Below are 12,278 nucleotides of genomic sequence, written 5' to 3' on the forward strand. Positions count from 1 at the left end.
ACATTGTACTATTACCCACCTAAACCCATAATAAGTGTCAGGATCGGCCAGTTCCGGAAATCTGTGCTTCAGCTGGCTCTGCACTGTAAGTTTTTCATACCACATCTTGCTGTCAATACGTATATCCCAGTGTTTGTTAACCACAAGGAAATCTGAGCTCTGGTAAAGGATGTTGAGGTTACTAATGCTGCCTGGCTCCATAATAAAAGCTAATTGTGAAACAAAGGAGAAGAGAAAAAGAAAAAAAGACTTAGATTAACAAAATGTCATGGATTAAATAATAGATATACTCATCGAACATATAAAAAATAAATATATATATATGTCATCAAAGGAAGAATAATCCACGCCAACTTAATACTTGACTTTTATTGGTCTTCAGTTAAAAAGAGTAACAAACAAGGAGATCTTGCAGCTTTAGCAGAGTGAGCGCAGCACTGGGCTTATGCGTTTCGGCAATTAAGCCGTAGTCATAGCCTGTAGTGCTGTGTTCGCTCCTGCTATTTAAAAGGAGATACAATTTCTAATTGGCTCAAATTTAATTGATAATTAAAAACACGATTGCGCTACTCTGTATTTATGTGCAGCTGGAACAGATATATATATTAACCTAGAATGACTGGCACCAGAAACAGTGAAGAAAAAGTTCCGGTCAATACACACCTGCTTACAATAAAGAAATATGCAGGTGTGTAGTGCTCAGAGGTGGTAAACAAAGTTAAATATATCTGAAAAAGAAATTATGAAGCAGGAGTGCAGGGTACAGTACGTCCCTGACACCGCTGTCCCATACAGACCACCCTTGCTGGCACAATACCGTAAGTACTGTAATATTAAATCAGAGAGAAATCGCCCCTTATTGCAAGAAAATAATATACAGGTAGCCCTCAGTTTACGCCGGGGTTAGGTTCCAGAAGGAATGGTTGTAAATCGAAACCGTTGTAAATTGAAACCCAGTTTATAATGTAAGTCAATGGGAAGTGAGGGAGATAGGTTCCAGGCCCCTCTCAAAATTGTCATAAGTAACACCTAATACATTATTTTTAAAGCTTTGAAATGAAGACGTTAAATGCTAAACAGCATTGTAAACCTAATAAAATAATCACACAACACAGAATATATAATTAAACTAAGTTAAATGAACCAAAACATTTGCTAAACAGCATTATAAACCTAATAAAATAATCACACAACAGAGACTTCACTTGCATTTTTCTGCAAACAGTTCTTTCTATGCATTCCAATCTGGACCGATTTATAGACAGGAAGATCTTGTTCCTTTGAAATCTGCTTGATAGCTCAGGTCTGGTTAAACTGAATAATTTCAGCTTGCTTGGCTTTGCTGGAACACAAGCGGACAGCTCCACCGACTGGCTATTTTAATAAAGGCACTGCTTCTCACTGCTTTTCAATAGTAGTCACATGACTGGGAAAAAAGGTTGTTATTCTAAAACGGTGTAAATTGAACCGTTGTAAAACGAGGGCAACCTGTATTTAATAATCAAATATAAAACAACATAATCATAATATATCAAACTAGAAGAAAAGCCACTATTAGCGATAAAAAATTATAATGACAGAGGGTGGATAGACTCGGTATTCCACTTTATTATGAGCTGATATACGTGTAAATAATAAAAAAAAAAATTTAAAAACAAATTATAAAATCCTAATTTAAAAAAATTGTATGACATAAATGCCAATAGATACATTAAATAAAAAATATAAAAACAATATATAATTAGCATACGTAATTTTAAAAACAAGTGTTGACAAACATAAAAAGCATAGATGTAAAATACATAGATAAAAATTATGTATTTTATATAACTGAGAAGGAGCTATGATGTGAGCGTTACGTGAATAGAAAGCATAGAGCAAACGAGTGATGGTACCCTATGAAAAAACACTTACTTGAAAATGAATAGTGAATTAATGTAGTATAGGAGTAGCAGAAATGAACTGCTAACGAGTGGGTCTGCTGGCGTTTAGTGCCCAACAGTGCGGTCGGCTATCCGGAAGTGACGTCACGAACGTGCATCACGTGCCTTACGTGTTTCATGAGCGTATCACCTCTGATGAAGTGAGCTGATACACTTGTTTTTAAAATTACGTACACTAATTATATATTTGTTTTATATTTTTTATTTAACGTATCTATTGGCATTTGTTACATACAATTTTTTTAATTAGGATTTTATGGGTTTTTTTTAAACATTTTTAATTATTTACACGTATTTCAGCTCATAATAAAGTGGAATAACTGAGTCTGTCCACCCTCTGTCCAGTCATACGGAGTGGAATCAGAGGGGGAGTCCTACAACAACTATTCAGTCTTTATCCAGACTGTCTTGTTACTTTATTTTAATTGGAATAAAAGATACTCCTGGATAGAAATATCCAGAAAGTTCTAAAACGTTGATCACCGGACCCTATAATCTAACAGGTGAGCAAATATAGGCACATTTTGTCACTGTTTAAATCACAGTTTTTCTCACTTTGGATATATATACTTTTTTTTAAATGTATAAAAATTATGTGTGTGTGTATATATATATATATATATATATATATATATATATATACATACACACACACACACACACACACATATATATACATACACACACACCAATAAGCAAACATATTGCAGGTTCTGAACCTAAAATAAGCCGGCTCCTATGCTATAGATTTCTGTTTTTTAAATAAAGATGGCAAGAGAATGAAAAAATTGATAATAGGAGTAAATTAGAAAGTTGGTTAAAATATATGCTCTATACGAATCATGAAAGACAAAATTGGGGTTTGGTATCCCTTTAACACTGGTTGAAGTAAGCAAATCTCACTTTAAACTTGAAGAGAAAACTTTGAGCTGCAGGTTTGACAGGCCAAGTGAGAGTACAAAAAATAGCTAAATAAGAAAGAGAGGCTTCCCTGGGGGATGCAAACACCCCCGCGTACCTCTACGTGCCTCAACACCCCCGCGTACCTCTACGTGCCTCAACACCCCCGCGTACCTCTACGTGCCTCAACACCCCCGCGTACCTCTACGTGCCTCAACACCCCCGCGTACCTCTACGTGCCTCAACACCCCCGCGTACCTCTACGTGCCTCAACACCCCCGCGTACCTCTACGTGCCTCAACACCCCCGCGTACCTCTACGTGCCTCAACACCCCCGCGTACCTCTACGTGACTCAACACCCCCGCGTACCTCTACGAGCCTCAACACCCCCGCGTACCTCTACGTGCCTCAACACCCCCGCGTACCTCTACGTGCCTCAACACCCCCGCGTACCTCTACGTGCCTCAACACCCCCGCGTACCTCTACGTGCCTCAACACCCCCGCGTACCTCTACGTGCCTCAACACCCCCGCGTACCTCTACGTGCCTCAACACCCCCGCGTACCTCTACGTGCCTCAACACCCCCGCGTACCTCTACGTGCCTCAACACCCCCGCGTACCTCTACGTGCCTCAACACCCCCGCGTGCCTCAACACCCCCGCGTACCTCTACAAGCCTCAACACCCCCGCGTACCTCTACGAGCCTCAACACCCCCGCGTACCTCTACGAGCCTCAACACCCCCGCGTACCTCTATGAGCCTGAACACCCCCGTGCACCTCTATGAACCTGAACACCCCCGGGTACCTCTATGAGCCTGAACACCCCCGTGCACCTCTATGAGCCTGAACACCCCCGTGCACCTCTATGAACCTGAACACCCCTGCGTACCTCTATGAACCTGAACACCCCCGTGCACCTCTATGAACCTGAACACCCCCGTGCACCTCTATGAACCTGAACACCCCCGCGTACCTCTATGAGCCTGAACACCCCCGCGTACCTCTACGAGCCTGGGTCCGCCCCTTGGCAACTCTACCTCCTGCACAACCCCGGGTACCACAGTACAAATATACACAACCCTGTGTAGTATATAAAATGAAAGCCTCATAAACATACCACACACAAGCCATAGGTCCCGATATATATATATATATATATATACAGACTCACATATACACATAACACAACTACCTGTATATAGAAACAGATTTACAGGCACCACGAGTTTCCAGCCCTTCAGCCGCACTGTACACAACACAGCCCCAAACACTGCGTCTCAACCAATCAGAAAACAGCTCTCATGAAAGCAACCAATAGCAATACCTGATGCCTGTGACTGACGTGACGTGAGTGAGCACTGTCACCCGGAACTGGATACTGTCAGTGTGTTGGATTCGGCGCGAATCTTGTAACCTGGAGTACGCGGGGTGCAGAGTTGTGTCACCGCTCCGGCTCCCTGGTTTTGTTGTCATGTCCGACAGCGGCACTTAACTAAAGCCGAGGCTTGGGATTCGGTGCCTGCCGCGTTGTCACTATGGATGAGTATGAATTATACGGGGTAGAAGATGAATTTGAGAGCCAGTTCGCTTCAGAGTTGGAGGTGCTTGCTGAGCTGGATGGTGAGCAGTGCAGGATTGTATAGATATCGGGGATCAGGGGGACTGACAGGACTGGGGGGCGACTGTACAGATCAGGTAACAATATGTGTATTACTGGCAGCCCAGGGGACAAATCAGTGTGTGACTAGCACTAAACAGTCAGTGGGTTTAATAACTGCTGGGCTTGTGTTACTGGTAAAGGATTATACCCCTGAATGTGTGTTTATTTATATAGAGGAAACTCTAAAATCTTTCCTTTATAATGCATTTTTAGTCCAAGAAAAATCTATTACTACTTACTACAAGACTTTAAAGGGACACTAAACCCAATTTTTTTTCTTTCATGATTCAGATAGAGCAGCAGTTTTAATCAACTTTCTAATTTACTCCATTATCACATTTTCTTCATTCTCTTGGTATCTTTATTTGAAAAGGCAGGGATTTAAGCATAATAACCGGTCCATAATTGGTTCAGCACCCTGGATAGCTTTTGCTAATTGGTGGCTACATTTAGCCAACAATCAGCAAGCGCTACCCAGGGGCTGAACCTAAAAGGGAACTGCGCCTAAGCGTACATTCTTGCTTTTCAAATAAAGATACCAAAAGAACGAAGACAAATTGATAATAGGAGTAAATGAGAAAGTTGCTTAAAGGGATACCTAACCCAAATTTTTTTCTTTCATGATTCAGATAGAGCATGCAACTTTCTAATTTACTCCTATTATCAATTTTTCTTCATTCTCTTGCTATATTTATTTGAAAAAGAAGGCATCTAAGCTTTTTTTATTAGTTCAGAACTATGGACAGCACTTTTTTATTGGTGGATGAATTTATCCACCAATCTGCAAGAACAACCCAGGTTGTTCACCAAAAATGGGCCGGCATCTAAACTTACATTCTTGCATTTCAAAAAAAGATACCAAGAGAATACAGAAAATTTGATAATAGGAGTAAATTAGAAAGTTGCTTAAAGTGAAGGTAAAGTTTGGGCATTAAAGAATGATATTTAGAATCCTTTTACTGTCTTAAACCCAGTCGCTAAATTTTTTTTTCAATAAATTTATTTTTTACATTATTTATATACTTATATTTTTATGCTCGTTGCCTTGCGATTCTCCTCCCACTCACCATTTCCGGCTTTGTTAGACAGTGACGTATAGAGCGGTCCCACCCGCTCTATACGTGTCTACTAGGCTCGTGCACATCGAGCATCTAACAACGGCGCATGCGCATCCTGACTTCACTCAAACCTTTGCGCATGCGTTAATCCCGGTCATCGGTTAACGTGGACGCACTCGCTTTGCTAGTATGAACTAAAAAAACTTAGGCATGCGCAGAATGAAACATCCACTGATTACGTCAATTGACGGCCGCCTAACGGCCAAAGAATCAATTGGATGTTTAGACAACGTGACCGTTGTTTGGAAAAAAAAAAAATATTACGGGTTGATTTTAAAATATCAGAATCGATGCAAAATATATCAAATATCTAAGGTAATATTGATATATAGAAATATTGATGAATGAACATAATGTTTATTTGGCTTGATATATTGATTGATTTATTGCACACCAGTTTAGTTTACCTTCACTTTAAAATTTCATGCTCTATCGGAATCACAAAAGAAAAAAATTGGGTTCAGTGTCCCTTTAAAATTGCATGCTCTCAATGATGCTGGTTTTCAAATCTGTCCTCCGGCCTCCCTAACAGGCCATATTTTGAGGATATCTGAAATAGAGCACAGGTGAATCAATAAACTAATTAGTAAACATTATTTTACCTGTTCTCATCCAAGGTAATCCTGAAAATCTGAACTGTTGGGGAGGCCTGAAGACAGGTTTGAAAACCAGTGCTCTAACCATATTATAACAGAGAAAAAATGGGTTTATTATCCCTTTAATTTTTATTTTTTTTAATTTCAACATTGTATGTTACTTGCAGTTGAACAGGTTATTCACTGTTGTATATTAGTAGCAACCAAAGGGTTAATTCTGTGTGTGATTTTATATAGTAAAAGCAAACACTGGATAACTTTTGTACCTCTCACTGCTACCCTGTTCTAATAACCTTACTGAATTCAACATTTCCAAAAACAATTTTTTAACCTTTTAACGCCGTTATGCCGTTCTATTCCGTCATAATTACACTGGGCTTTAAAGCCGTTATGACGGAATAGAACCTCATAACAAACGGCTGTCCTGAAGCCTTCTGTGCTTCAAGGACTTGATCGCGGTCTGGAGGGCGTTCCTAGGGTTGTAGGGACGCCCCCCCGATGCGATCCAATAATTGAAATCTCGCGATCGTATGCACAATCGCGTAGTTTCAATTTGTCTACATCGGAACAGGTGTTCCGATGTAGGCACTTTCACCCTGTCACTAAAGGGTTAAAATAACAATCTTTTGTCTTGTTTTCCTACATAACACAACTTGTAACTTCTTTTATACAGATGATGCACCTCGTCGCCCTGCCTACAAAACCTCACAGTTGCGCAACAAGCTTTCATTTGAAGACGCCATTTCTTCTGGAGAGGTTTCCAACACCACCAAGAGCAAGCAAGGAGAAGAATCTAATGGAGTATCTGATGCCGAGCTCAGTACCAACAAGTCTAGAAAGAGAGGGGCTAGTTTTCTTCATGAAGACGATGAGTTCTCCGACAGCTTCTATGAGCCTCCAATAAGTATGTTCCTGTCATTAATCCTACATATCCAGTGTTTGCCACTGAACGGTTTGCCACCTGGGTGGCATAATGAAGTAGCTAGGTGGGGGGGAGTGTAGTGCAATATTATAATAATTTCCTTTATCAACGTTCAAGTGAATGTCAATTTTGCTGAATTAGTGCTCGGTTTTTAATAATCCTATTAAAAACAAGGGCACTTTAATTCATCAAAATTGACATTTCACTCGTTTTTCTTCAAAAACTTACCTTTTAATCCTGGCAGCCGCTCCAGCGATTCCCCCGGCCGTCGGAAGCCTCTGCAGATGTCAAAATTGACATTCTCTTTAAGCTATCCAAAGCACAAAGTAAATGCATAACTTAAAGGGACAACATACTCATTTGCAAAATCACTTGAAAGTGATGCAGTATAACTGTAAGAAACTGACATTTCTATGTAAAAAGGGACAATATTTTACCTTAAAAAAATTAATCTCACCAGAGTAAGTGTGCTGTGAACAGTTATCCTTCAGCTGCTGTCCAGCTGCAAGTTGGGGGGGGGGGGGCAAGAAAACCCAGCAGTGCTGAGGTCATGCTTTGGTTTGCTGTGATCTTATGTGATTCCACTGTAATCTTATAAGATTTCATAGTAAACTTCCTTCAACTGAACAGGAAAATAACATGACTTAGCCTGTACATGCCATATGCACACTCTCTTGCAAGTCCTGGGACTAGCATCCTGGTTGGCTGCTTAAAGTCTCTTTACAGTGGGGTGTGAATACTTAGGAAATTTTGAGGTTAAATATCTTACTTTTTTACATAGAGTATCTAGATATCCCATGAATAGTTGCAGAAACGTGTATCACTTCTGCAAGCAGTTCTATAATTAGAGAAAAGATAAGTGTGGAAAGGGGACATACTTGACGTGTCCTATTGGAAATGAAAAGACTTGAGGAAGCAAATCCTAGACATCAAACTCATGCGGAAGGGTTGGAATACAAAGTATGTATAGCGGAAAGAAAGCTGAAGGGAATCGAAATGTGGGAAAAACTTCTAGCATTTAGGTCAAATTTACATGATCACCTTTTTCGGGGTCAAGGACGATCATGATGGGGGAGATTTAGTTTTTTACATTCAAAGAGAATATTCAATAAGTGCCTGGTATTATCTGGGCCTTGTCTTTTTGGACTGAAGCCTACTTGGTCCAAATTAATGAGTGTGGGTAAAACTGGATTGAGTCTAGTCACTAACATTTTAGCGTAAAGTTTTATATCAATGTTAAGAGAAATAGGGCAATAGTTTTCACATTGTGTGTGTGGTCCTCATTTGGTTTAGAAATGGTGACTATTGTAGCACTGAGGAATTCACCAGGAGAGGAGCCAAGTCGGGCAGCCTTGTCATAAACTTTAGTAAGGAGAGGGCCTATTATATGAGCCAACTTCTTGTAAAAAAAAAAATCACATTAGAAGTGGACGGATTGCAGAAAAGAGTTCTTGTAAGGTTATAGGTGAAGCAAGAATAGTCGCTTGATCTTCCGATAGACAAATTCAGAGGAAGGGGGGAAATAGAGGAGTTCTTGTAAATTGTAAAGTCTAGCATAAAAGGTTGCAAAGGCTTGTCCAATATCAGCGGGATTGACCAATTTACAAACATCTTGTTTAATGGAGGATATTCAAGCTTGTGCAGTCCGCTGTCTGAGTCTTTGTACTAAGAGAAGGTCGGCTCTGTTACCCTTGTAATAAAACCTTTGCTTAAAGTAAAGTGCTTTTGAATTTTAGAAATTTCTTTAGCCATGATTTGCATATATCACTGTTTTTAATGTAGGCACCAGCTTTAGAGCAGAAGGTCAATCTAAATGATCGGTATTTCCATGTACAGGTGGCCCTCGGTTTACAACGGTTCAATTTAAGCCGTTTCAGAATAACAACCTTTTTTTTCAGTCATGTGACTGCTATTGAAAAGCATTGAGAAGCAGTGCATTGATTAAAATAGCCAGTAGGTGGAGCTGTCCGCTTGTGTTGCAGCAAAGTTATGCAAGCCAAGCAAGCTGAAATTAATTTGTGTAACTAGACCTGAGCTATCGAGCAGTTTTCAAAGGAACAAGATCTTCCTGTCTATAAATCAGTCCAGATTGAAATGTATAGAAAGAACTGTTTGCAGAAAAATGCAAGTAAAGTCTGTGGTGTGATTATTTTATTAGGTTTATAATGCAGTTTAGCAAATGTTTTTGTTCATTTAACTTAGTTTAATTATATATTCTGTGTTGTGTGATTATTTTATTAGGTTTAAAATGCTGCTTAGCATTTAAAGTCTTTATTTCAAAGCTTTAAAAATAATGTTTAGGTGTTACTTATGACAATTTGAGAGGGGCCTGGAACCTAACTCCCTCACTTCCCATTGACTTACATTATAAACTGGGTTTCAGTTTACAACGGTTTCGATTTACAACCATTCCTTCTGGAACCTAACCCCGGCGTAAACTGAGGGCTACCTGTAGTTTAAATAATTTTTGCTTACAGCCCACTATTAGAGGTCAGTGTCTCCACAGAAAATTTTCCAGCCGGGTGGGGACATTTTGTAACTTATTTTAAAAAATACTGCTCTCAAAACCACACATATTCATTAAATAATTTAGCACACATATGTGCAATAGACACATTTAAATATTAGCTATGGCTTAATTTTTAGCCAGATGGTCGGTAAAAACAGCTGGGTGGAGCGTCTGTTTAAAAAGGTTCTGGGGAGGTCTCTTGTAGAAAATAAAAATCTTTTTTTTTTTTTTTTCATATTTCCACTCAAAATTGAATATTTTAGTAAAATGGAAGAGTTTTTGCAATACACTTTAATTAGCAAAAATGCTTCTAATAAAGGATATCACTGTTTCAGTGATAGATGGTGCTCTGCATTAGTGCACGCATAGCATATGTACTCACTGCGGCTATACTGAAATTCCAGAAAGCCTAAAAGACAAAAGAGAAGCTCGACTCGGACTCTACATGTTTTGTCGGCTAAGCGTGCTAACTTTCTCTAGAGTACGTTCCTCTTCCTTGAGAAAGTTGTCACATTTGGTCGTCGAAACGCGTAGAGGTGTGTCCCTTCTGTGATCCTGTGATGCCGGAAACTCACACCAGAGTCGTCAGGAACACAGAGTAAGTGCAATATGTAATTTGCACTATTTTATTGATATAAATAGAACCCTTGAGTCAGATTTACACTTCCGTTTTGTCTTTTAGGCCATTTGTACTTATAAAATACATTGAAAAAATGAACTTATCAGTGGAAAGGACACCACACAGTATCATGGGGTTTTGTTGTAGCTCACCATCATAGTAGAAAAATATTGTAACAAAGGGTGTGTAATATGTGCAAGCTGATATATCCCTTTGTTTCAAATGCGTGCACATTGGTCACCCCCACCCCCCTTTATAAAGAAAAATCCCCCTCATTATATTCTTGGTACCCCCACCCTGTTTTACTTCAATGTATTCAATGCTTTTATTTATTTAAATATATAGGACATGTTGGGTTTGCAAATGTATTTGACATTAAAGGGACAGTAAAGTCAAAATTAAACTGCTATGATTCGGAGCATGTCCTTTTAAACAACCTTCCAATTGTATTTCTGTTAATAAATATGCTTCATTCTCTTGGTATTCTCTGTTGAAAAGCATACCTAGGTAGGCTCAGGAGCAGCAATTAACCTACTGGGAGCTAGCTCGTGATTGGTGGCTGCATATATATATATGCTACTTGTCATTGGCTCATCAGATATATTTCTGGAACTTTTTAATATATACTCACCGGCCACTTTATTAGGTACAACCGTTCAATTGTTTGGTAACACAAATTGGTAATCGGACAATCACATGGCAGTAACTCAATGCATTTAGGCATCTAGACTTGGTGAAGACGACTTGCTGAAATTCAAACCGAGCATCAGAATGGGGAAGAAAGGGGATTTAAGTGACTTTGAATGGGGCATGGCTGTTGGTGCCAGATGGGCTGGTCTGAGTATTAAAAAAAAAAAAATGGTGATCTACTGGGATTTTCCTGCACAACCATCTCTAGGGTTTACAGAGAATGGTCTGAAAAAGAGAAAATATCCAGTGAGCGGCAGTTGTGTGGACAAAAAGACCTTGTTGATGTCAGAGGGCAGAGGAGAATGGGCAGACTGGTTTGAGATGATAGAAAGGCAACAGTAACTCAAATAACCACTCGTTACCACTAAGGTATACAGAATACCATCTCTGAACCCACAACACGTCAAACCTTGAAGCAGATGGGTTTCAGCAGCAGACCACACCGGGTGCCACTTCTGTCTGCTAAGAACAGGAAACTGAGGCTACAATTTGCACAGGCTCACCAAAATTGGACAATAGAAAATTGGAAAACATTGCCTGGTCTGAGTCTTGATTTCAGCTGCGAAATTCAGATGGTAGGGTCAGAATTTTGCATCAACAACATGAAAGCATGGATCCATCCTGCCTTGTATCAACGGTTCAGGCTGGTGGTGGTGTAATGGTCTGAGGGATACCCAATTGAGCATCATTTAAACAACACGGCCTACCTGAGTATTATTGCTGACCATTTCCATCCCTTTATCACTACAGTGTACCCATCTTCTGATGGCTACTTCCAGCAGGATAACTCACCATGTCACAAAGCTCAAATCATCACAAACTGGTTTCTTGAACATGACAATGAGTTTACTGTAGTCTAATGGCCTCCACAGTCACCAGATCTCAATCTAATAGAGCACCTTTGGGATGTGGTGGAACGGGAGATTTGCATCATGGATGTGAAGCCAAAAAATCTGCAGCAACTGCGTGATGCTATCATGTCAATATTAACCAAAATGTCTGAGAAATGTTTCCAACACCTTGTTGAATCTATGCAACAAAGAATTAAGGCAGTTCTGAAGGCAAAAGGGGGCCCAACCCGGTACAAGCAAGGTGTACCTAATAAAGTGGCCGGTGAGTGTATATAAATGTAATCAGAAGGCTGAAAAAATAGTAACCAGAACTAGAATTTTTTAAGCCATGGCTTCTTGGGCATCAGGTTTTTGTACTGGATAGATTAATTTGCTAAAAACTGCAGTTCTTGCATTGCAGCGGTATGTGTTGACTAGATCAGATGCTTATAGAGATGGCCCAGGAAACATTTAGAACCTAGTTGTAT

General features: G+C 39.7%; 2 protein-coding genes across 2 annotated transcripts in view; one reads left to right on the plus strand and one right to left on the minus strand.

Annotated features, from left to right (window-relative positions):
- Positions 1 to 4,117, minus strand: part of RPUSD1 (RNA pseudouridine synthase domain containing 1) — a 59,347-nt gene extending 55,230 nt beyond the window's left edge. The window contains exons 1-2 of the mRNA XM_053694367.1: positions 4,039 to 4,117; positions 20 to 209 (exon numbers count right to left, since the gene is read on the minus strand). Coding sequence (XP_053550342.1) covers positions 20 to 201 — 182 coding nt within the window. The 5' untranslated portion in view covers positions 202 to 209; positions 4,039 to 4,117. The remainder of the gene's footprint in view (positions 1 to 19; positions 210 to 4,038) is intronic.
- Positions 4,118 to 4,252: 135 nt separating this feature from the next.
- CHTF18 (chromosome transmission fidelity factor 18) overlaps positions 4,253 to 12,278 on the plus strand; it is a 273,900-nt gene continuing 265,874 nt past the window's right edge. The window contains exons 1-2 of the mRNA XM_053694989.1: positions 4,253 to 4,466; positions 6,894 to 7,124. Of these exons, the coding sequence (XP_053550964.1) occupies positions 4,382 to 4,466; positions 6,894 to 7,124 (316 nt within the window). The 5' untranslated portion in view covers positions 4,253 to 4,381. The remainder of the gene's footprint in view (positions 4,467 to 6,893; positions 7,125 to 12,278) is intronic.

This window comes from Bombina bombina, chromosome 11, assembly GCF_027579735.1.
Source record: "Bombina bombina isolate aBomBom1 chromosome 11, aBomBom1.pri, whole genome shotgun sequence".
Lineage (NCBI taxonomy): Eukaryota > Metazoa > Chordata > Amphibia > Anura > Bombinatoridae > Bombina > Bombina bombina.